General features: G+C 42.1%; 1 protein-coding gene across 3 annotated transcripts in view; it reads left to right on the top strand.

Annotated features, from left to right (window-relative positions):
* The window catches only part of AGAP1 (ArfGAP with GTPase domain, ankyrin repeat and PH domain 1), a 327,080-nt gene that overhangs the window by 21,305 nt on the left and 279,591 nt on the right, over positions 1-26,184 (top strand). Inside the window, exon 1 of one of the 3 annotated variants that reach the window (XM_065669648.1) lies at positions 8,788-8,834. The exons of the other annotated variants lie outside the window; for them this stretch is intronic. Within the exon in view, the coding sequence (XP_065525720.1) occupies positions 8,828-8,834 (7 nt within the window). The 5' untranslated portion in view covers positions 8,788-8,827. Of the gene's footprint in view, positions 1-8,787; positions 8,835-26,184 lie in introns of those variants that run through there. 3 annotated transcript variants of the gene reach the window in all.

Genomic DNA, 26,184 nt, shown 5'->3' with positions numbered 1-26,184 from the left:
GTTGAAGGATAAGCTTTGTGCCATTGGAGTGGCAGGAACCCAGTTGATGTGTGGAAGTTAGGTAGTTAAAGACTTGAAATAGTTGGTCCGAACTGGTTTGTCATGTCTTATGTATGAAAAACTGCAAAGAAGGCTTTGCTGTAAGGATGGGGATATGTGGAACTGAAGCTGTTGCTAAAGGATTAGCCTTGCAGTTATCTTCCTGTAGCATAAAGAAACTACCCCCTTGCTGCGTCAACAGAACCAGAGCGGTTAGTATACAACTCTGAGTAATAGCTGAATTACATTGATCAGATTATAATAACAGAAGAGCTTTTGAAGCCATGATGAGGACTGAATTCCATTGAGTTGCCTAATAACGTAATGCAGCTATAAAACAATTCCAGCAAATAGGACTTAACTTCTTCAAGTGATAAGTAATGCTAAGAAGTCACTATTTCATACTTGGAAAGGCACAATGGTGTACTTAAACATTCTATGTAGCTGGAAAATACATGTCGTCTGTTTAGACCTAGGTCGACTTAGACTTCAGATGATGACAAATGTGAATAAGATCTTAGGTGGTTGGTCGTGCCTGCTGGAAATACATTAAGCAATGCACTCATTATGTGATACTTGCTAAAGGGTCAAAAATGAACCAGATGGTTGTAATTCAGCAGTAAACTGTAAGTTCTCAAATGGAGCTAGTGTTTTAAACACCTTTGCAGCTGGAAATAGAGTAGCTCCAAGTTCATAAACCTCCTCTCATACTACAGAAACTCAAAAGCCACACCTCAACCATTTAATACCTGGGTAAGTACAAACTGAGTGAGAGGAAAAAGACTGAAGAACTGTACTGAGCTTATTCTTGTATAAATTGTCTTACTCAGTTTTATCTAATTAATCTAACAAATGTAAAGCTGTCATAGTTGTTTTGTCCTTAAAGCTTTAGAGTGCGCTATTGAGTAACATTGGTTCTGTTGCAACAGAATCACTGGGGCATGTCTAATCTGAGGAGTGAACAAATAGGAGTTCTGTGGGATGTTTGTGTTCAGTTTTCTGAATTAAGCAGGTAGATGGCTGCTTATTTGTAATAGCAGGTAGACTGTAACAGATCAAATGTTACTTTGTGTACTACAGAGCTAGTTCTTTAAGTGCATTGACCTGACATAGGCATGGAAGTCATGGTAAGAGTTAGAGAAAGGAATAAAAGGGTGGACCTAGATAAGGGACTTTTTATAAGTAATATTCAGAATGGCTCCTGCTTTAGGTTATGTTGTGCCTCTCTAACACTTTCAACTTAGTGCTCTGTTTCTGCTCCACTTTAAGTCATTTGAGGTGTGACAGGAGTCAGGACTAAAGCTGGAAAGATGGAAGCAGGGATCAAGTTCTCTTCATCTTGGAAACACTAAGTACAGGTGGTAGAAGGGGTAAAACTTATGCTTATAGACCAATTTAACTGGTTTGGCCATGGAACATGGATCAGGTTAGTGAGGAATGTTAAGGAGACATCACTATTGCAGTTAGTATAGGCTGCTAATCCATAGCAGGCCTCGCTGCTGCTGACGTGATGTGCCTGCTTGGATGTGCCTTTCCTGTAATGGGAAGTGCTAGGCTAGGCTTGCTTCAGCAACTTGAGGCTTGGCAAATAGCAGTCGCTGCTCTAGGGAGAAAGAGGCTGCGATGACTTGAATGAAACTTGACCAACACATGAACAAAAAGGTATCTGTGGAGGGCTTGTTGCCAAGTGAGGGTGTACTTAAGCAGATACCATTACATGGACTTTGTACTGGGTTGTTTGGCAGGTTGAATTTTTATGACAGTTCAAGATAGGTCATGGTGCAAGAGGAAGGCTCCTAAGAATATATATTTTCAGCTGCGGTGGTAATCTGATGAATCGATGACTGATTCAATCCCTAACAAGTCTGTGGTGTTAGATGCAAAAGTGTCAATGCCAATTTCCAGTGACAACAGTGTGTTCAGTCACTGTGAGGGCTGTGCTTTGGTAACAGGCTTCTGCAGTAGGGCTGGTAAAACTGAATGGGGTCTACACTTTCTCATGTGCTTGGGGGGTTCCTGAAACCTGAAACAGCCCCTGTCTGACATCTGAAGCAGTGACAGCTAAGAAAAGGGGGGTCTTCTGCCATGGTTATCAAGCTAAGAACTAAACTGCTATCAGGCAGCCTTTCCCCAGCAGATGCGGAATGCAGTGTAAACCTGGGTAAGGAAATAGGAGGCCTTATAGAAGGGTCTTGGTCAGTGGTGCTGGGTATTGAGAGCATGGACTCCAGCAGCAGCTGCTGTTGTATTTGCAGAAGCCTCTGAGTAGCTGTGCTCTGAGTGTTGGATCTGGCAGCCTCTTCTATCAGCTCATGGGAGAGCTGAGCGTGGGCACACAGGAGGCTGCTCCTCCCGGTCAGGGCTGTGGGTGGAAGCACCGGTAACTGGCAACTCTTCCTCTTATGCAAGAGTGAAAAAGCTATTGCCTGGTAGGATGTAAAAGCAGCAGCGTACCTTTGGATGGCTGAAGCTGCGACCTTGAAGAGCTCTGTACTTCTCTGACAAGTGAATTTAAAGTCTTGGCGATGTGTTTGAAGCAGCATCTGTGCATCTAGGTAGTGCACAAGCTGATTGCTGCACCTTGCTGTTGTGGGGAAGGATGTTATTCATTGCAAAGGAACTGAAAGAAGACGGCGTTTCAAATATAGGTATGATGCTTTCTAGCTTCCAGTACAGTTTCCTTTAAGAAAATAATGTCTTTGACATGTTTCCTACTTAGAAGCAGGCATCTAAGATCTGATTCTTAACTAAGGCACTGATAAGGGATTGCTTGGAATACCAGAAGCTCATCCTGTCAGAATTGTTCAGATGGGTACCTTGCAGCTGGAGCTGGAAAAAGAATTGGTCCTCCCTGTTGGTATTCAGTTAATGCCACTGTTAAATGGAGATGTGTTTGGCAGAAAGAAATCTCATTTAAGAAAACCCACTAAGTGTATGACTAAGTGTGCTGTGGGTAGATAGAGTAATTTAATAAGTGGAAGTGATTCATAGGCGTTCCTGATGATTTTGAAGAGGGTCTTCATGCAGTGCATGTAATTCTATGTTTGTATTTCAGTTTCGGCTTGTGGAAGTGATAACCTGATGTGGCTGATGTGCAGTCTGGAGCTTTCAGAAAAGCTTCAGTGGGACATAGCTGCTGCTTAAGGTTGTGCAGAAAGCAGTAGGTTTCTATGCAGTCTTTTGGAAGCCTGGCTAAGCAAACATGCTGTTAATAGTTATGAAGGACTGAAAACCTTGGAGGAGCACTCATTTTCAGTTAAGAACATCTGAAGAAAGGTGATGGTTTATAGAAGGGGAATGTTTGGAAACAGTTAATTTAATTAATTCCTGTGTCCTCTTTGCTGCTCTAAAAAAGGCTTTCAGGAAGGACTGCAGACAGCTGCAGTGCTTTTGAATATTTGATAGGCTGGTACAATTCTTACAGGAAACTCATGACCTGCTTTATTGCTGTGAGTTGGATTTGGAGAGGGCATGAGTAAAAGAGATGAGATGGGTTCCATACCTTCCTGTTACAATATAGCTACCGAGAGACTCAGTCTGCTGTTACCAATTTCCTTCAAGTGTTCTCATGTCTATTAGCTCTGTATAAGTAGACCATTTTTAGGGATTGAAACTGAATCGAGATTCACTGCCTAATGCTGTGGGATTCTTATTGCCCAATAAGTGACTTTTAAAGCTTTAGCAAGAATCTCTTGAGTACCACCTCAGCATGACTTGTGTGTGCAGAAAGACCTTCAGTACTGATGCTAGGCTGCCCAAGGAAGCTGTGGGTGCCCCATCCCTGGCAGTGTTCAAGGCCAGGTTGGACATGGGCTTGGAGCAAGCTGCTCTAGTGGAAGGTGTCCCTGCCCGTGGCAGGGGGTTGGAACTGGATGGATGAGCTTTAAGGTCCATTCCAACCTAAGCCACTCTGTGCTTCTATGAATGTTCACCAGACCTGATAAGCAGTTGTGATAAGCATAATACTGGAGACAGCCTGTTTATTATGAGGCCATGATTTGGTAATGTCAGCTGAGTGTTGTTAGTGGTTTGGGTTCAGGTATTCTCTTAAGAAATCCTCATAAGCCAAAAGCACTGATTCATGGCATAGTTGTAATGGAAGCAGCCTCTTCCCCTGGCAGAGCATTGAAAGAGTTATTTTGGTAATTCCCCCCAGTTCACTTCTGCGTGTTCCAGTGATTCTGTCACAAAGTAATACTTCTAAACATGAGGTTTAGCATGTTAAATATCTGTCAATAACAGAGTCTTAATCTTTACACTGAAGAGTTATTTAACGCCCTGGTATTACTTGTGTGGCCTGAGCAACTCTGAGTTAGTTTAATATCACTGTAGTTCGTCAATAGCCAGTTATATAACAATAAAGCTGAGCCCTGGGCTGCCAGGACTTCTTTACTGAAACGCTGTAATTTCGCTATTCCTTATGCAGCAGACACAATCCTGCAGTGATGTTAAACTCTGAGCTTCTATTTAGGAACCTTTTATATGGAAAATATCTGTAGTTCTAAATACAGTGGAAATAGTTAAGGCTCAGTGATGCCAGAAGCCTTTTCTGAATGTTGGTCTGAATGGCTGCTTAAAATACTGAATACTAATGTGATGGGAAGTTTCTCATCAATGATGACTAAACTCCATCTGTCTAACAAAAAAATGAGCTTTTGCTTTTGAGGATCTTTAGTTTTGTGGTTTTTTTATTTGGTTGGTTTTTTTTTTTTTTTTTACCTATAAGGAGTATTCATGTTAATTCCAATTTCTGGGAGCTCAGGTGAATTGTAATGCTTGTGCTTATTGCTACCCCAGCAGCAACTAGTGGAAGTAAATGCTAGTGTAGTGGTCATGAACAGTGCTTGATGTCTGCTGAGGCATTTCAGAATACCCCAGACTTCTTGCTTTTGCTTCGAGTTGCTTTACCCTGAAGACAGAAGTCAGGAAACTTCCTTTAAATCCAGCGGCAGCAACAAGAAACCCCAAAATAAATCTGGAGTGTTTCAGTTTGCTGCTGTTGACAGGGAGCACTAATTAAATTCTGCACAATATAAACTCAGCTGTGCTTGTTATCAGTCAAAACATGGTAGTTGAGCATGATTAGTAACACACACACAGAATAAGTGGAACTAAACCCATTGACACTCTAATGCTGCTAGCAGTTCTTTGGGCTCTTGGTAGATATAAATACATGCTGATACTATTTATGGTGTGTGGTAGTGCAGCTGGATAACATGATCCTATACTGGCTTTTATAGAAGCCCTGGAGATACAGAGCTATGAGATTAATCAGCTTCTTGTCAATGTGGCTCTAAGCAGCATTGGCTCCTTTCAGCCTGGAGATCCTGATGGTGAATCACAGAATCAGCCAGATAGGAAAAGCCCTTTAAGTTCATCCAGTCCAGCTGCTCCCCGGCACTGCCAAGGCCACCACTGACCCATGGCACTGAGGCCTCGTCTCGATGTTGTGTGAGCACTTGCAGAGATGGTGACTCCAGCCCTGCCCTGGGCAGCCTGTTCCAATGCCTGAGCACCCTCTGGGGAAGGAATTGCTCATCAGCTCCATCCAAACCTGCCCTGGTGCAGCTTGAGGCCTTTTCCTCTTGTCCCATCCCTTGTTCCTTGGCAGCAGAGACCAGTCCCCTCCTGTCAGGCAGTTGCAGGGAGCGATAAGGTCCCCCCTGAGCCTTCTCTTCTCCAGACTGAACCCCCCCAGGTCCCTCAGCCGTTCCCCATCACACTTGTGCTCCAGGCCCTGCACCAGCTCCGTTGCCCTTCTCTGGCCCTGCTCCAGCACCTCAATGTCTCTTTTGTAGTGAGGGGCCCACAGCTGAACACAGGATTGGAGGTGCAGCCTCACCAGCGCTGAGCGAGTGAAACATTCAGAAGTTCAAGATGAACTTCCAGAAGAAGGTTTAGGAGATGGACAGCAACATTTTGGTGCTAGGAACTGAAACAGCGCTTTCATAGGGTGGGTTTTTTTTTTCTCCTATATAGGTGATGGATGCTTTCTAGAAAAGGATGTAACAGGCAGCCCTAACATTTATACTGAAACATAGGTAGTAGAGTTACAGATAAACTGAGGGTTTTATGAACTCTTCTGTATCAAAGTAATATTGTCAAGCTGCTAAAAGCATCTGGCTGTAGAAAAGAACAATGCTGATAAACTTCTGAGTGTTCGGGCTGCTGGGAACAACTGGAGCATTTAATTTTCACAGGGACTTGGGAGATTAATTGAAAGTCCTTGTGTGCTTGGAACTGTGTAGTAGAGAAAGAGAAGGAGCTCTTTAATGAGAGAAGGCATTCCAGTTTGTCAGTGTTTTTTATAGGCATGCTTAATGTTTAAAAAACCAAAATCCTCATTGCTGCTGTAAATAAAGATTAAGCTTTTACACTTAGAGGTGGAGCAGGAGTGTTTCTGCTACGATTTGCAATATTCATAGTATTCTGAGGACATTGGCAAGTGAATGGGCATGCTGGATTTTTGTCTTTAGCGGGACCGTATTCATTGAATAGTGTCTAATAGTAGAATAGAGTAGTGAGATAAATACTGTGCTGTGGGCAGCTCAGTCTTGATTTAGTAGGTTGTAGCTCTGCAGAACAGAAGATACAGATGTTGTTCATAATCTCTGAAGGTGAAATACCAATTGCTGCTGTGAACAGTCTTTTCTGTGGGGAAGAATTACGTTAGTTTGAGAATCTTTGCCACTGCTGCTCTCAGACCCTGTACTAATCATGTGGTTAAAGTGAACACAAGGCCTTATGCATCTATTTTCAGTTGAATTTTGTGGGGTCTTATCATTCCGGTATCCTGAAGTCTGATTTTTGATAAATAGGGGTATTTCAGGGTAATGAACATAAATCATTGGTAAATGCAGAACTGGTTTGTACACAAGGGACTATAATGCCAGTAATTCTGGTGACAGTGAAAGCAGAAGTTTCAGGTGAGAGTTCCCTGTGGTATCAGTGTGGTGAAACTCCACAGGTACCTGGCAAGTGATGTTAAAATCTTCTTCCAGGAACATGGGATTGAAGGATGTAACTTGCCAATGGGTATCCAGGAATCCCATCACCTTTTATGTTGGCTCTGGGCCTTGAAGGGCTTATTCTTTGGGCTTGTGATCTGAGAACACGGCTCGATGGAAAGTACAGTACTCCCTTAAATGTAATTAGTTTTCTCTAGTCATGAGTGGGGTATACTCTACAGCAGGCAAAGAAAGTCAGAAATAAGGCATGTGCTGTGTATAACAGAAGAACAATCAGAGTTCTGATCATGACAGTGTTAAGAGTATGCTTTTGGGGGGAAATAAGTATGTGCCGTAGGGACCATCTGTATTAAAGAACCTGTAAGTCAATGCTTAAAATACAGTAAAACAGCTCCTTAAGTTACCCCCGAGAACTTACAGACGTGAAGTCAGGATTTAGTTAGAAATGCAAAGGGACAGTGCTTGGACAGACAGTTCCTATTGACCTTTTCAGACTCTAGTTTATGATGTGTCTTAGTAGTTGTTGCATACTTTATAGTGATGATGAAAGCGATTCGTAACTTCTAGTAGTCTTTATTTCAAATGAATCACTGCCTCTTAGTCCAGAGTCCCAGAAGATAACAGCAAGGTCAGTGCTTCAGTTTAATACATGAAAAGCAGCATACAATCCTGGTAGAGGAGTAAAGAATCCCAAACTGTTTTCCAATCAGTAAAAGCTTTTCTTTGTGAAGATGGAGATCTGATACAGTATTTATGGAACTGCTTCTGTGGTTGTTGGAAGAGTGGTGGTTTCATGAGAAGCCCAGAGGAGGAAGTAGATAAAGATGGTATATTCTGTTTTCATTCATGTGCTGGGGACTGAAGCATCACAATAGTGTAGCTATTGAGTAGCGTTTGAAGTGAGGCAGGTACTCTTTGTACTGATATCTGAGATGCTATTTATGCTAAAACTAAATACAGTTCATCAGCCAACATCTGATTGTAGAAATAATTACACATGTACTTCTTTTAGAATAAGATAAATGAAAAGCTTTTTTATTAATAAGCACTTACTTGTCCTGCCTTCTATATTGTGAGTCTCTGGATGTTTTGCTTAGAGCAGCTTCTACACAGGAAGTGCAGTTCTGGCAACACATCTGAGGGGGGACCATATGAATACGGAGCTGAGCTGTTTGATCTCGGTTCATGATATTTGTGGTTCATGATCTTTCATTCCCTAAAAGGCTGCCTAATTACCCAGATAAACTGGAAAAAATGTAAAACTTCGTGTTCCCAACTCTTGACAAGTTGACATAATGCCAAGCTATATAAGGCCAGTTTCCTATGAGATCAGTGGGGGTAGGTGAGACTGGGACTAAGCATCTAAACCAGCATTAGGAAATCAGTGTGGCCTCTCCGCTTCATCTTCTGTGACTTAATGTTTTACATAATTTTTTGGCCAAAATTTCTGTTCTAAAATGTTCATTTATTTATTTATTAGGGGGTTTAAAACTCAATCCATCTTTAAAACTGTGGAGAGTTGAAAGAAATAAACCTGACTTACATAGCAAGTACTTAGTTCTCATGGAAACTGGGCTAAAATCATGCAAGATTCTGGTAGTGTATCAGAATGCCAAGCCTCACATCCTTACACCCAGATAATGTGAGTTCAAAACATCTCTTCTGCTGTTATCAGGCAGGCATCAGTAGTACTGAATGCTTTCTGATGCTTGGTTAAAAAAGGTGCCAGTTCCACATGATGAAACGGTCTTCTCTTGGCTTGTAGGTTTCCTGTGAGCCTTGAGCACTGCGTGTTTTGCTTCGGCAGACTGCTTGGCTGCATGCTTGGTAAGACCTGAAGAGGGGCTTTGGACAAGGGCCTGCAGGGACAGAACAAGGGGAATGGCTTTAACCTGCCAGAACAGGGGAGACTGAGATGAACTCTTAGGCAGAAGCTCTTCCCTGTGAGGGTGCAGATGCACTGGCACAGGGTGCCCAGAGAAGCTGTGGCTGCCCCATCCCTGGCAGTGTTGAAGGCCAGGTTGGACACAGGGGCTTGGAGCAACCTGCTCTAGTGAAAGGTGTCCCTGCCAGTGGCAGGGGGCTGGGACTGGATGAGCTTTATTTCTTGGAATTCATGTGAAATACTTAGTGAGTGAATCCCACTAATGGTTTTGTGTTATGAAGTCAAAAGTCTTTGGAAAGAAATCTAAGTAATGCAGCCTGTTAGCATACATATCAGGAAAGATGCACCTCTCGGATGAATTCAAGTTCAACTTTGATAGCATTTAAATTTTCTTGTGCTAATGTTGAAACTGTTCTTCTGCTATGGGAACATTTCTTTCCTGCACTCCAAATAGACTACAGAACAGCCAGAGGAGCTCTTTGCCATGTTCTCCACAGTGGTTTTTTTGGACCTTGATCGCACTTGAAGAGGCATCACCATAGCAGCAGTCTCTTAGAGAACTGTGTGGCTCACTTGTGGATCAGTGAACAGTGCTACCTCGAAACAAATGGATCAGAGCATGTTTTGCTTGTTGAATTTCAAAGAACAACTAATTCAATTTTATTTGTCACGAGATTAAAAGCTTTTGCATTGCACTTGTCTTAAATGGATTGTCCTTTGACTTTAGTGTCTAAGTTAAGTGTATTGCTTGAACAAATATCATTCTGGGGCAGCTGCACTGAGTCCAGTTTAGCAACAATATGGTAAATAAAGAATCTGAAATGCTTCAGAAGAGGTCTTATTTTTGAGCTTAAATTCAGTGCATGAAATAACAAATGCAGTCATTTCCTCCTAGTTGATAGTAGTGTTTCTGCCGAACAGTTGCTGTGCTTGGCCTGCAGCTTCATAGCAGTGCACTGCAGTGAAATACTTAATTCAGTGCTTACAGGAAGTTTTCTGATTGAGTCACTCATTAAAATTCTTGGTTCTGTAAATAGAGGAAGTGGAAATCTTCCTTGCAACAGTACCAGTGAGGAGCTTTGAGACAACGTGGTCATTTTTACTTGGTAGCAATGAGCTTGGCAAAGGGCTTGACAATGGATAACATCGGTATTGTCTTTATATGCTGTTTAAAATGTTGCCCCCTTCTGGTTATTGACAGCTATGAGAGTTGGGTATGGGGAGGATGCAATGAAAGGCATGAAAGTAGCTGGGGAAAATGAAAGCATGCATTTTATTGCATTAGAAAGAGTAGTTTTGATGTCTTAAATTAAGCTAATACTTTAAAAAGGACAGCTGAATGTAAGGAAAGTTTCCAGGCATGTCTGAAGATCCCATCTTGTAAGAATTAACATAAGGGAATCAAGTTTTTGGAGACCACCAGTCTTGTTTACTACTCAAACTACTTTTAATGTGGCTTACTTCTAGTGAGTTGTTTAGTTTCTTCTTAGCTTCTTTTAACTCTTCAAAGAACTGGTTTGCAGGAGGAGTGTAGCTGAGTGCCTTGTATAGCTGTGTGAAGGAGTAGAGGTTGCATGCTGAAGTACTAATGAAGTGTAAGTACTAATATAGTAAAGGTAGTAACATAGTAAATGTAGTAATGTACTAATAAAGCACAAGCTGGAGAGCTTGTGCTAGTCCAGGAAAGATGGTAGGAAGCTTTTGAAATAGAAGCTGTTATTGCTTCTTAAAGGCAGCAATTGGTAGTAAGCATCTTCATGGCCAGTGCTGCTTGTGGATGAAAATGTAAGCCTTGGCTTTACTGTCTATCATAATGCATGTTTAGGAATGAGTGGAAGCATTCAGTGTAGTAAGGAAGGCACTGTGAGCAGCAGTTTACCACCTACCCTGGCTTTGGAATTAAGTAGAATGGATAAATATGATGGTATTTGCTTGCAAATAGTAATGATAATAAAGAAGCAATGACTTATTTTGTCACAGATGTGAAATTATAATTTCAAAGCTCAGCTACAACTGACAAAGGTAACCAGCAGCGCTGATAAATACCTACATTGACTAGTTATTCCCATTACTGTCAATACTAGTCATTACTATAATACTAGTCAATATACATTGACTAGTATTTTCAGTACTTCCGTGGAAGTAATAGCAGGTTAGCATGCTTTGTTTAATTTCATGTGTGTTGTTCATCAGTTTAGGGAATGTAGATCTGGAATTAGAAGAATTAAGTTCTGGATAATTTCAGTAACATCAACCATATGTGGGTTACTATAGAAAGCAAGTTAGAACAACTTTGAAGGCTAAACATGCTTTCCTGTTTAAAAAGGAACTCTGACGTAAGTTATACTACGTGGAGAGAGAAGCATGTCTATGTGTCTCTCAGGGGAGACCTTATAACAGTCTTCTACTACCTAAAGGGGCTACAGGAAACCTGGAGAGGGGCTTTGGACAAGGGCCTGTAGGGACAGGGCAAGGGGAATGGCTTTAACCTGCTAGAACAGGGGAGACTGAGATGACATCTTGCGTATTTCAAGGCCAGGCTGGACACAGGGGCTTGGAGCTCTGTAGTTCTAATGTGTTACCAGTAAAGGCTGTGAAGCTTAATGTGAAATCACCTGGATCTTGCAGATTGACTCTCATACTAGAAACAAATAAACTAACATATCTCTGGCTGACTCCTGCTGTGTAGGTTTCAATCCAAAGACAAATTTCTTATACTGGTAGGGGTGAATGAATTGTAGACACCAAAAAATGGTATGGGGTGTATCAGGTAGACTGGCCTTTCGTGTTTTTTGAGTTGAAATGTTTGTATTGCCCTTGTATTCTCCCCTCTCACTTCCTTCATTATCAGTAGTTCTGGTGTTATTATTTTTAATGGTGCAGTGTGTGAAAGCAATTCTGGTGTAGGTTTGGGTTTTTTTTGTTTTACATACGGCAGCTCCTACCAGTAGATGGAGGTAATGAGATACGTTAGTCAAGCTCGATGCTTTAGTCCTTTGAAGATGGAATCGAGCTAATGGGTGATGAATAGCGACATGAGAGCTGGTAGTTTGGTTTTGCCTTTCATGGGACTTGCAGGAGAAATTAAGAAGGCCTGTTTTTAATAGGACTCGAACTCAAAAGGGCACTGCACAAGTATTCCTGCAGCATGGGGCTCTTCCCAGGTTTTCTCCTTTCCCTTCATGATTTATGTAAAGAATTAGTATTCTGTTAAAGTGTTTTGGGGCTCTTCTAACCCTGTGACTCGTGATGAGAACTGATTCTGTTACAGCAGTTTTCTAGGTTGCCTTTTGGTTTATAGTACCATCCTGTTGTTTAAAAAGAGATCAAAGAAGGAAGCTGGTTTAGCTGAATGCAGGCTCTTGGGGTGCGTGTCCAAGCTGCATGATGGTCAGTCTTGTCCCACAAGCTCCTTGGGCTTGCTTACAGTATAAAATCCTCGTCTTAACTTCAGACCCTATGAATGCTAACCCCTTTTCTCAATTAGACATCATTAATATCACAGATGATAGCAGTTGTAGCAGCATGGTGCTGTCATTTCCCAAAGAGCATTAGTCTGTAGATCTGTAGCGATGAAGTGAAAGTGTGAGGTGTGTTGGCTATTACTCTGAGGCCGACTAAGCTTGGGAAGGAGCAGTATGTCTCATTGCTGCTAAAGAATGCTGAGAAGCCCATTGAAATGGTCACTTGAATTTTAAACCCATACTCTTTGATTCAAAAAAGGCTTGTAGTTAACTGTAACGATACAGCTATGTACAGATGCAATAGCTCAATAGTTCCCTTCTTTTGCTGGCACATTTTAAATCCTAGTGTATGTGGGAGGATTGTTAACCCAGTGTGCAGGGTCCTTTCCCCTTTGTTATGGGGGAGAGAGTTTGTAGGAGGTCACTGGTGACTGCTGTGAGAGAGGATGCAAGATAATAATCCAATGGGAAGGATCTTTGGCATGGTGCTTTGAGAGGAAAGCTGGGGTTTAGAGAGGGGTTTGAAGATGTAAATGACAGCAATTAGAAGAGTTGGGGAGAAGGCAAAAATAGGGACAAGTTGGGTTGCTAATGTTTGTCTCAAGTGCTCAACTAATTTAGGTGTATTTGATAGCACGGCAGAGACCTGGCATGTTTTGTGTTTGCACCAACAGTGTTGTTTTGCTTATGTTCTCTGTATCTGTTTGAAATCTGAAGGTAGGTTTGCGTAATTCAAGGGCAAACCTACCTTAACACCATAAACCTGGGAAGTGAGATACCAGAGGTCAGTACTGATAGTTTTCAGGTGCGAGCTTTATGCTTGCTGCACACAGGAGGTAAGCTGAGGCGTTATTCTGTGGGTTTCTCCTATTGCTCATTGTCTGATTTGTTCTGCCTGTAGTTAGCTTTTCCAGAAGCGCTTGTGGACATTAAATCCCATTGCTTGTAAAAGATCCCCTGTGAGAGGTCTAGTTTGGTGGTTAAAATCATCAATGTAGGCTGTTCACAGATCCTTAGGGGACATGTTTCTGTTCCTTGTTGGCTTGATAATTGCTCCATGCTGTGTTATGGTTGTAAATATCTGCAAGTTGGTAGGGAGTTCTGAAGAGGTGGTGTAACCAGATGTTCCTTTTGGTTCACCTGGTGAAACCACAGCATGACTAACATAAATTCCTAGAATGGTTTGGATTAGAAGGGGCTTTAAAGCTCATCCATACATACTTGGGTTGTTTATCAGACTACTGTTATGAATAGTCTGAACTGATACATGAAATTAATGATTCTACACAAGCTTAAGACGTGATTTAATATTGAAATGGGCATTGTCATGTTCCTGTTTGGTAGTTACCTTGATGGCTGTCATAGGCACGAAAATGTTCTATGAAAACATCTGTCGACTTGAGTGATGTTAGCAGAAGGGAAGGGGTCAATGAACTTGAGTGTATGGTATGATCCCAGAGACACAAGTGAGGTATCACTCTGCTTTGGTCAAGCTGTGGTCAAGTCGCCCTCTTAGAGCTGCCTTCTTATGGGGGGAGAAAGAGAGAAGATCCCACTGTTGAAGTTTCCATGCTGCAGTCCATAAGGTGTTAGTGTGTGTCTCAGAGAATGTCTTCTGAAATCATGCTGTAGAGGGTAGAAAGAGGCCTAAAGCAGATGAGCTAAGTGAAAATGAGTGTATTTTGATGTATCTGTGTCTCCCTGTGTGCTGTCACTCACATAATGAAATGGATTACCTTGTGCTTTGGGTACATGTGAGCAAGAATTTTATTTTCTGCCACTATCAAGAGAAAAGGAAGAAAAATGCTTGTGTTCTCCAGCCTATTATCACTTACATTCAGGTTGTAGTGAAGACATCTGTGCACTATCACATGGGATAGGTGAACCGGAGCTTCTCAGCCAAGAGCATCATCTTGTTTTATGGAATGAATGCTGTATTTAAGCACACTTTCTGGCTTTGTTCCCACATGGTTGTTTTAAAACTGGGCCACAGATGCACCTTCAGCATTTAATGCATGTGCATAATCAAAAGCACTGGTTTGAGGTAAATAATTCATGTCAGCTGGGACCCTTGGTTCTGATAATGAGATCTCAGGGGCTTGGCTCTTTCCAGATGATGTATGAAATATTCTTTGCTGTTAGTCATTCACACTGACAAGTACTTAGTTAGCAACTAACAGGATTTGCGTGGCGAGGGGAAGGAAATTTCTTCGCCTTTCTCGTTGCTCCTATTTTATTTTGATGTCTCTCTTCTTGTCTGCCACAGCTTTGAGCAACTCTGACTGATAGGACTCATAAGGACAAATAACTACCACCCCTGCGTTAAAATTGGGAGGAATTTATGTAGGTAGGGATGTAAATCTCTATTATGCTTTTGCTGCTGCTCACAAAATCCCTATGGACATTCTCTTTGAAGGGGTGGATGCTGATAGATATGTGCAGAGGTGGTGTTCTTTCTGTATGTTCAGAGGGTCATGAAAATGTTGATAGAAAAAAAGCTTGCATCTGTTTACATACCTGTTGAACTTTAGGCATATGGTGATTTGGTTCCTCCCTTGGGGCATCCTTTGGCAGGACAACTGAAGTAATTAGTGGTATGTTCCACAACTGTGAGGATGTTGAGGTAAGAAATTGTAAAGTGAGCTTCAGTTTTCACCTGTGGGCATGTTTTTCATGCCAAACTATGTGCAAGAGAAGCAATGAGTAGCAACACTTGCTCAAAATCTGTGATACTTTTGAGCTTTCAAGTCTAAAAGCCTTCATAAAGGAGGATTATGTGGGAGCAGGTCATGGTGAGTGTTTTACCCATAACCAGCAAGCACTGGGTTGAGCACTGGTGCTGAACTTTACCCATCTGCTGCTCGTGCTGCATGGCTCCTCAGTCCTCTGTGCATGGCTCTATGGAGAGTGGTAAAGATGAGATCCATGTTTCAAATGCACACCACCAAAGTGATGTTAAGTTCTGAGCTGCTTTGTGCCCTCAGTGTCCTTCCTTAATAACAGAAAGGTCAAATTCTCTCCTGTCCTTTTCCTTGCTCTAGGCTCTCTAAGCCTTCTTGCAATGCACTTGCAGGGCAGTGGTGTTTGTAAGCACATTGTGCAATGTATGTAACAGGCATACATTGAAGAGGAGGTGCACCCAGGGAAGGTTGTTTGATTGTTGGTTTTGGTGGAGGTTTTGATCTGTAACTGCTGAGGCATCAGGTGTGGTGAAACCAACTGGTAGTTGACCTTGAAATAAAGGGTGAGGCTCTTAAAGTCTTCTAAGATAGAGAGAATGGGTTTGTTATGAGTTGAATGTATTTAAGGGGGACTCTTCTTAGCATCTGCAGTGTGAAAGGAAGACACTGAATATATGATACGTCAGATACACCTGGGGTATACAAAGAACTAATGTTTTTCCTGAATGTGAAAATACCCCATGAGCTCATACACTGCTTGGATGCAGGGAGCTTTTTGGGTTTATTATTGTAATAGGAAAAAAAAAATGCTGGAGAATGGGTTGCTTTAAGAATAAAGCAAAAGTAGGATGTGAAGGGAAGCTCAACCTATGTAAATGACTTGCCGTTCTTCTCATAATTCTGTTATCCTGGTGAGCTTCCATATTCTCTAACACATTTATCATTATTCCATATGGATGCTGATGATTATTCACTGCAAGCGTTGCTTTTGCAGCAGAGTAACCCTGGTGGGAATGATAGAGATGCTGCTGTTACAGAGAGGGTTTTATCTGTGATTCTTGCTTGAAAGAGATGTCTGATTGTGTTTATTTCTTTTTCCAAGTTCTTGTACCATAGCAAAAGTCTCACTGCGTTTTATCTGCAGATAATGTTTATTATAAAATAGCTTTTTTTACCAGAGATCCCTTGCCGTAAACACTCACAGAAGTGAAGAGAATTACAAATCCCTTCAGGTCAGCTGTTTTCTGTAGAGAATGCATGCATGGAATAGGAGCACATTCTGCTTTCATGTTAGCTTAACATGGAGTGGTCATATGGGTTTCTGCAGAAGTGGGTCAAAGCTATTTTTCCTCTTTGCCCCCAGCCATTAAGAGAAAAATTGGACACCCAGCTTTCTAGTACACTGGGTGCTTTATCTCTATTTTAACATGCCTTCACCACACACAAATAAAAGTCCTTTCAGCACATGCTCTTACCCTTAGAATCATGAAATCCCAGCCTGATTTGTGTGAAAGAGAGCTTAAAGCTCCTCCAGTCCCAACCCCTGCCACAGGCAGGGACACCTTCCACTAGAGCAGGGTGCTCCAAGCCCCTGTGTCCAACCTGGCCTTGAACACTGCCAGGGATGGGGCAGCCACAGCTTCTCTGGGCACCCTGTGCCAGCACCTCATAGTGCTTGTTTTATTCTATTTCCCTCTGCTTTTGGAATGATCTCAAAGCCATGTGTAGTTACAGGGTTCATGTGCTGCGGCAGCATAGAATCACGGAATCATTTAGGTTGGAAAAGACCTTTAAAGTCATGGAGTCCAATCATTACCCCAGCACTATGTGGGCTCCTTAACTTTTTTGCCCTTCTTCCCCCAGGCTCCTTCCCTGCTTCCTTGTTCTTTGCCTCAAATGACTAGTACTGCATGAGTAGAAGATTCTTACGATGTTAATAAACCAGAATAATCCTCCGGAGTTCCTGTCATCTGGGGCAAGGGAAATAAAGACCTTCCGTTTCTGCTGCCCACTTGTGAATAAGGCTGAAGATGTGTGAACTGAGAATCAGAATGGTTCCTGGCCATCCTGTGTGGATTGATAGACAGAAGTGCCTTAAACTTGTTGCTTCCTTATCCAGCACTCCAGCATGGATTTCCTATTACTAAAGCACTTGGGGCCAAGTTGTAGTGAAATGCACGGAAGATAAACTCTCTGAGCATGTTCTGTTGGATTGAATGCTCCTTTTCCAGTGTGATGGGCTGTTTGTTTTCAGAAAGCATCTAAATACATGTAGAGTGAAAGCAGTGTGGGAGGCATGTATAAGCGGGACGGATAAGTTGCATTAGTCCCAACTTGTAAAATGACTGAGTACTTGTATGCTTTTCAGAGCTCTTTGTCCTGCTTTTGCTATGAAAGAAACAGATGTAATTGCTATAAAATCATTTCTGTTACCTTTAAAAACTGTCCACTTCAGGAGCTCATCTGCTAACAGCAGTAATATTGGGCTGAAATAACTGAATAACTGAAATAACTGAATAAGCTATACTGTGGTGCTTGTTGCTTCAAATGTATGTTCTCAAGGATACTGTGGATGTTTTTCATTTTGCATATTGCTTCTTTTTTGAGTTGTCAATAAGAAGTTTGCTTTTCTCTGTAGAAGGCAACCTACATTTGGGCTCTTTGCACTCAGTTTTGCAACTTAAGGCATCATGGAAGTCCTGCCTTGAGTCGCAAATGGCACCAGCTCTATGCAAGCAGTAGGACTGGTTGCCTGTCTTTGGAATCAGCTCATGGGTAAGGAGGCAATGCATTCCTCATACTGGCTTCTGCTTCTTGCTGTGCTATTGTGAAAAGTGGTGTTGAAGACAGCAGGTACTTTGCATTAAGGTTGGTTTTCTTTCCTTCACCTGGTACCCAGGTCTCCTGTAGCAGTGGCTCTGACAATTCAGAGTTGAATACCTGAGCAGTTCTCTGAAACATTGTGATGCTCTGAGTGTCAGAACATGGCCTTTCTGATGAGGTGCATCCCGTCAATGCATCTTTTACTTCTGTAACAAAAAGGGCCAGGATTTTCCAGATCTGTGTTTTCAGCTCATCTTTATGTCCCTTGCAAGTTTTATTTCCTTTTGCTAAGGTCATACACAATGGTAATTAAAAAATCACAAATTCATCCTGTGGCTTTTAGAGTCTTCTGATTTGAGGTACCTGTAGTTTTCCTTTGCTGACCTTCCAAACCACAAGGTATCTTTTTCCTTCTCTGTGACAAGTAGTAAGAGCTGTAGCAAACATATTTGGAGCTCTTGGCACTGAGGGTAAGCTTTTCGCCTTTGCAAGCTTGTGGTGGTTTCTGTTCAGCTGGACCAGATAGGGCTGGAATTTTGTAGGGCCCCTGAAGTCTCACTGGTTTGCAGTTGCCAACTAGTTGGACCAAGCCAAGTTACTCGTTATTCAGATGTTTTGGCATGCCTGTAGGAAGAGATACATGCAAACTAAACCCCATGTTGGTACTGCCTACACAGTTTTAATTCTACATTTTATATCCCCGTTGGAACTAATGAGGGATTTTGGGTTCAAGTGGTTTTGATGGAGTGATTCGATTGTGGTGTTTCCTGCATGACTGTAGGTGGTTGAGGTATTTTTTACACTTAAAATCATGGTTCAGGGCAATTCCTTCCTGAAATGATTTCCTTTGTTCTGTAGCAGGTACTAATTCATCCATTACATCACAGCAGGAAATGCTTAAGTAGAATTAGGATGGGGGGAATGACATGTTTCTATCCCATCTGGTGCCTAGCTGAGTGTGGTAAGGAAGGTCATTCCAGGTGAACCAATGTACACATTCTATGGGTACTGATAAATGGTACTGGTGACATGTTTTTTCCTTACTGATGTTACTGTATCCTGGAAAGACTGGACTAGGTTTAGCTGGGAAGTGAAAGCGTATATATGACTGAGGTCTGAAGGTGACTACAGCCACAGAAGCCTGTTAGTTTGCCAGCTAAATGAAATACTACCAAGTCCCATTTCTCTGACTTGCCCACAATTAGTTCTTTTAAAGAGCCCACCATTAGCAGGTTTAGAGAGTCAACCTGCTCAAAGTGTACTCTGATGTAAAGTCTATGGAGGGAGGAGTTGGACTCCCAAGCAAAAGCTGGATGTTACACTGCAGCATTACTTCAGGATCAGCCTTGTGAAGGATGGGCTTTTATAGTTGTGGGATTTTTAGCTCTTCAAGGGTATGATGGTTGTCCGTAAAGAGGGATTTGCCAAAGTGCTGTGAGAAAATAGAATATTGTGTTGCAGTGAAGGCTTGGTCTTTCAAACGCTGTTGTTGATATGTCAGAAGAGCTGTTGCATGTGAGCTACAAGTAGCATGGAGCTAGTAAAATGTCTGGGTTTCTGTGAATTAGAAGTTTGGAAGTCATTGTGCGGGTGTTCTTTGTCTAGAAAGCAGGGAAAAGTAATCAAATAGAAGCTTTCCTTGAGACTGAATTTGTACGTTCTGAGGCATTCTGAATATTTGAAGGGCCTGCAAGGATGCTGGGAAGGGGCTGTTCATCTGGGACTGCAGTGACAGGACAAGGGGTGATGGGTTCAAACTGAAACAGTGGAAGTTCAGGTTGGATACAAGGCAGAAGCTCTTCCCTGTGAGGGTGCTGAGGTGCTGGCACAGGGTGCCCAGAGAAGCTGTGGCTGCCCCATCCCTGTCAGTGTTCAAGGCCAGGTTGGACACAAGGGGCTTGGAGCACCCTGCTCTAGTGGAAGGTGTCCCTGCCCATGGCAGGGGTTGGAGCTGGATGAGCTTTGAGGTCCCTTCCAACCCAAACCAGGCTGGGATTTGATGATTCTTTCCAAAGCCCATGAATACAAATTCTTATGGAACACATCTAGAAGTCATTATATGCCACACTTTGGACAGTTCTACCTAATTTAACTATGGTTTTGCCTAAATATAACATCAGTTGCTATTATATTAGAGCTTTTAAGAAAGGGGCTGTTTGAAGTCAGTCTATTATTTGGATGGCTTTTGAAATGGAACATTTTGCTCTGATCTTTAAGTGGATGTGCTTGGTTTGACTGTAATACCTGTAAGGTTAAAGCTGTGTCCATAGCATGTTGTTTGGGGCTTGTAAATAATTTTGAAGCAGCAGGAGTGACCTACTTCTTGGAAGCATTTGCCTTCTGGCTGTTCTGTGGGTTCTGTGTGTTCCTAGATACATGTAAAGGCAATCCCATTGCAGTTTTAATGCAGTAAAAAGTCTAATTTGAAATGCTATGCAATTAAAATACTTAGTAGTTTAATTGCAAACAATGTGTTCTTGTTTATGGAGTAAGTACTGTACTTCCTAAAGTGTGTTCAGCACAGGAGCAAGTGGCATGAATCACTGTAAATGGTGTGAATTACTTCAAGTACAGGGAATAATTAAAAGCAGTATCTTTGTGCATTAAGGTTTTCTTCTCTGTTGTTTTAAGTCACTTCTATGGAAAAATAGTTTATTTCCTGCTTATTTGATGATAACTTTGGCAGCACTTGATTCCATGATGCAGACTTAGGATGTGCCTAGGCTGGGTTATTGTGAAATACAGTTTTGGCTGGAGGTGATGTGATTCCCAGCTCTGCTCCTCTCCCACCGTTAGTTCTTTCTTGCTTAGTGGCAATCATTTGCCTTCATTTCTGGGGAAATCTTGCTATTTCATGGGTTTGAGAGTTTAAATGCACTGTTCCTGGTGGATTAAAAAACATAACAAATGCTTGGAGGAGCCACCCTTACCTTCCACACCATTGGTCCGACATTGTGTGGATATTCATTGCTTTTGAGTAGCTTGAATTTTAAGCAAGGACAACTTTTTCTGCAGAGAATGTTACTTACCAAGTTAAACTACTGTAAGGTATGGAATGGGGATAAAATGTAAGGTATGGAATGAGGGTAAAATACAAGGTATGAAATGAGAATAAAATGAAGTGTATGGTCTAACATAAGGCATTGGGGATGAGGCAGAAATTCATAGCATGCTAGAGGTCTAATTATATAGTAAGAAAGTAGTAAACATTCAGTAGATCTTGCAGTATTGGGGTACATGAGTGAAATTGTAATGTTAACGTCAGCAGGTCTCCAAGGGTAGTTGGTTGTACTGAAAATTGCCTAGCTAAAGCTGAAATGAGAAACCTCAAGTAGAAAACAAGGCAGAGACCTGGCTTTGCTATCAAAACTGCTAACACTGAGAACACATCTTTTCTCTTGTTTCTGGTCAGAGTGATCTTGCAGCAGAAAACCTTCCCTATGGAAAGGTAATGGGACTTGATGCCTTGTTCACGTCTCCCCAGAGAGCTGCTGATGTGTTTAGGAAGGTGAAGGTATTGATTTTTTTTTTCTTTTTTTTTTTTTTCATTTGCTGCCGCTCCTGCTGCCATGTCCTTGGTTTTCTGGCCCATTGGTATTGTTGCATTGCACAGAGTTGTGTCATGCTGCTGCTCCGGGAGCCTGTAACGGTGGGAGAGGGATGATGGTTCTTTTCCAAAGTGGTTAGAGAAGCAATAGCAGGTCTTTCATTGAAGAGTGATATCCCCTTTTACTAGGTCCTCTAGAAAGATTAAATCGTTGGAGACTGGGAAGCTCACTGCATTATGATGATACTCTTGAAATCATAGAATCCCAGCCTGGTTTGTGTTGGAAGGGACCTTAAAGCTCATCCAGTTCCAGCACAGCTCATTGCCACATTGCCACATTGCCAGTGAAGCCTTGGAGGGCATCTTCTGTTTCTGCAGCAAGCAGAAGATGAATGTACGTGGCTTTCAGGAGCAGAGTTGAAGGGCAGTTTGTGGCGTGACCTCTGTGCCTGCGCTTTCCCCATGGCTGTTCAGTATTGCTTTTAAAGATGTTCTCTTTCAGGCTGGAAGCTGGAGCCATGTCAGGTTCTTGGGCGCAGGCGCCTGATCTTATCAGTGGCCTGTTGTGTTTCCTTCCCTTCTTGGCCCTCCCTCCCACCCAGGCTCCTGTCCAGCGCTGCTGACCCCAGGTCTTCCAACAGGCAGGTCTCCTGCTTGTTTTTCCGGATTGGTGCTTCTGTAATGAAATGGCTGAAGCAGAACTATGTGATGTTCTGGTCTGTGCTTGTTCCAGATGTGCTCCTCCTCTTACTCCATGCTGGGGTGGTATGTGTCTACAGTAAACAACAAATCTCCTTCTCAGGTTTTTGGTTTAACAGTGCTACCCAAAAATGAAATGAATGTTCTTGGATGTCAAAGTGATGTAAAGAGTTAGTTTCTGTTTGAATGCTGGACAAGGAACTGAGGAAGTTAATTTTATGTAGCTGATACATTCACATGAACCTTGTAGCTGTGGATACTCAGATGTGAAATACAGTTAAAAACTGCAGGTTCAAAATATCATCAGATGGGAAGGTCATAATCCACCAGCATGCCTACTGGAATACTAAAGAGCATCTTCCCACTCCCTTGCGCTTGCTGTAGCAACGTTTGAACTGAAGGAGAATCTAAGTTACCTGTAGTGATTTGGTATTGCAGAAACTGCCTTGAAAGGCTCATCGTACAAAATGAAACACAAATAGCTTTTCCTGCTTTGTTTGAGGTTAGAAACATCACCTAAGTGACGTGCAACGGAGCCTTTCTAGGCTAAGTGTATGTGCTTGAAAGAGTTGGGAGGATGCTGGGTGAAATGTAGCATTGCAAAAGAAATGAAGGTTAGATGGTAGATAGTGTGTGGCTGTAACCAACTTAGGAAAGATGGCTTGATGTAATGAGTATTACCATGATGAACACAAATATCTATGTATAGGTGTTGCTATGGTGAGGTGGTGCAAGTCTGTTGGGAGATAGTTTTTCAGCTTGAATTGCAAACAAGCGATAGTTGTATCGATGATAACAATTGGTGTCAGTGACAGCAGTCTTCTTGCTGAGGGAGAGTTTGAGACCTAAATTGGAAAAGATCAAAGTGAGGATGTTTTTGTCGGGGCAGGGGGCTGCCACTTGGAAGATGGGTACTTTGGTTGAAGCAGGGACTGTCTAAGAGGCGTTTCTGTGTGTATCCAGTACTGGAAACAAGTATATCTATCACTGAACTCTGGGTGGTGGATGAGCACAGTTTGATGTTGCTGTGCTTGCAGTTGAATATGTTCTTGACAGTTTGTTTGGAAAGAGCACAAACTGACAATACCTGTACTATGTGCGGATAGGCAAGTATGTCTTTGCATAAAGCTCTGCTGCTTTTTATGTTACAGCATAGAAGTTAGATGCAAAAGAACTTCCAAGAATATCTGATCCTACTTTTTAAATTACTTTGCAGATAATTTTCCTTTTTGGGGAACTTTGTGTAATGGGACACTGGAAGTTAGCTGGAAGTCAGTAGTTCACTACATATTCTGTGATTAGCCACAGACTAAGTATTTGCCCTGTTTCTGCATTGTCCCTTTCAGCTCCTCTTCTTGTGCATAGAGACTTGGTGCAGAGCTCCTCTGTTTTGCTGGTTTGACATGTGGTAGAGCCTCAAGGGATTTTAAACTGTTCTAGAGGATGTCCCATCATCAGTAGGATCTGGCTTTAATGTGAGAAGCAGTAAATGAATATCTAATCGCCTGCTCTTTGGGGATAGATATTTTATCTTCATTCAGAAATACAGCTTTGTACTATGGCAGGTAACCAGAAAATAGTGACAACTGCAGCTGGATGCTTGCCGAGCAAGGTACATTGATACGTATTTCATTTTGCAATCCGGAAAATGCTAAACTTGAGCCAGAGGTAACTTGATGGGGTTTGCATGCTGGCAATGAGTGTTATAAAGCTATGTCTTTGTGGGTTTACTGAAGTGGTTTTATATTTCTCATGCAGAATGAAGCAAGATCTGGCAAGTACAAGAGGTTAAATTTAGCATGCACAAAAATTCTCTTAGATGTAAGAAACGTACGTAGTAGATCATGAAAAGGCAGTCCTTAGCCCAGTGTCAGCATTACCTTTCTGATTCATAATGATTGCCATGGTTGTAGTGAAAGGCACAGTTGAGTTTCTCATGTGAAGCACTACTGAAGGAGACAGAGGGTGGAGATACTTCCTCTATGCAGTGCCAGTGAGGCCACATCAAGAGTACTGCTGGTAACAGTGAGTTCCCCTCTACAAGTAAGATATGGATTTACTTGAGCAAGTCCAGTACAAGGCCACAAAGATGACTAAAGGTCTGGAGCATCTTTTGTATGAGGAGAACCTAAGAGAGCTGAGAATGCTCAGTCTAGGGATGAAAAGGCTTGGGAAAGATCATATCCATGTATCCGGGTACCTGATGCGAGGGGATGAAGGAGGAGGAGGGAGACTCGCCAGTGCACACTGATGGGACAAGAGGCAATGGACACAAACTGTAGTATGTGGAATCCCATCTGAACACAAAGACTCTTTGACCATGAGACTGGTCCGGTAGTGGAACAAGCTGCCTGAGAGGCTGTGGAGGCTCCATCCATGTTGATATCCAGACCCCAGCAGGACACAGTCCTGCTCCCAGTGACCCTGCCCCAGGAGGAGGCTTGGGCTGGATTATCAGGAGAGGTTCCCCCCAGTCTCAGCTGTTCTGCGTGTGGTGTAAAGAGGATTCCTATGGGCTGTAAACAGCTCTGGGGCTGTTGGCTGATTCTCTTTGTTCAGGTACTCTGGTTAGGAACTAGCTCAGAAGGAAAATACCACATTTTCCTTTCTGAAGGCCTTCTTGCCCACTTAACAAGCTTATCCAAGGGTGTTTAACTTAACTGTGAAATGTTGCAGGGTTTAGAAGCTGGACTGAGTGCTCTGCTTATAATTTAAGCTTAAACAACTTAATGGCTTTAATTGTAAACTAACGAAAGCTTATTTTGAAGCTTTTAACAAGAATTATGTTATTAATAAAAGACATGTATACTTAGTGTGTATATATATAGCATAATGTTATGAATACATTTTAATAATGTTTGAAGCGCTTTATAATATTACATGCTTAAGTCCTCAAAGTTGGTGTTTCTGCTAAGTACACAGTTAAGTTGGAGGCTGATTCCTAATTTTTCCCAGTTGGATAAGTGTGGTGGGAAATTCTGTGGGCTGGAGTACATTGGAAAGACAAACTTCCTGGGTATCTCCTCTTGAGAAAAATTCCCTTTTGACTGAACATCTGTTTCCCTGTCTCAAGATTAACCTTTAACATTATATTTCTTGAGCAGTTAAATCAGGAATACATGTGAAACTGCTGGAGTTCTTTCCATTGTGAATATAAATACTTATAGCAATAGATGAGCCAGGTTATAATTTGCTGTAAAAGAGGAACATAGAGATTCAAGAATACTTTAAGCTAGGAATATTATGTGTTGGAAAAGGCTTGAGTTCTTGAAAAGAGCAATAAATATTTCATTAGGTGTCTTTAAGCACCTGCATGAAACCCTTCATGAATTAAAGGTTTCATCTGCATGAATATTTCATGTGCATACACATGGGTGTGAGCCTCAGCTTTGAGTTGTATCAGTGGGTCATTCTGAGACCTGTGTGAAGAATAAATGCTTTCAATGTGTTAACCAACTGAAAGAATGTAAATATTTAGATCAATCGTTGCTTTTTTTGCCTTCAGTTCTGGCTTTAAAGCTCTTTTAATAAACCCTGTTAACTCCTTTTCACTTTTGAGACCAGTGTACCCACTCTGTTGCCAGCAGACTTGGTGGTGTGTATACTGACCCATTATCAAAACCCCCCAAGTTGTGCCAGTGACACCAGGCTTGGAGCCAGGTATTGATGTGCTGGCTCTTCCTGCTTCATTCCTCATCGTTCCCTGGAACTGGAAGGACGGAGGAGAGCACTACTTGCGCTCCTGATCCCTTAACCAGTTGTTCCAAGGCCCTGAAGTCTCTCTTGATTGCCTCTTGTTACACCTTAGTTGCTGCTTACCTGAAAAGTCAGTAATGTGTAATAATGGGGGCCATGCCAGGGTAGAAAGCTGACACATATCTGAGGATGCTGAGGACTGGCTCACATAACTGGAAAGCTGCTTGTTGTCATCTTGGAATGATCATGGCAACTGGGGAAGCTCCAGGTGATAGGAAAGAGACAATTATTGCATTTGTCTTAAAAATGTGAAAGGGGAATCCAGGGAATGACAGGCCAGTAAGCCCAGCTTCCATTGTGGGGAAGCTTATGGAGCAGAGTC

This window comes from Lathamus discolor, chromosome 3, assembly GCF_037157495.1.
Source record: "Lathamus discolor isolate bLatDis1 chromosome 3, bLatDis1.hap1, whole genome shotgun sequence".
NCBI lineage: Eukaryota > Metazoa > Chordata > Aves > Psittaciformes > Psittacidae > Lathamus > Lathamus discolor.
Note: the sequence above shows the minus strand (reverse complement) of the source record. Positions and strands in the feature narration are given on the sequence as shown.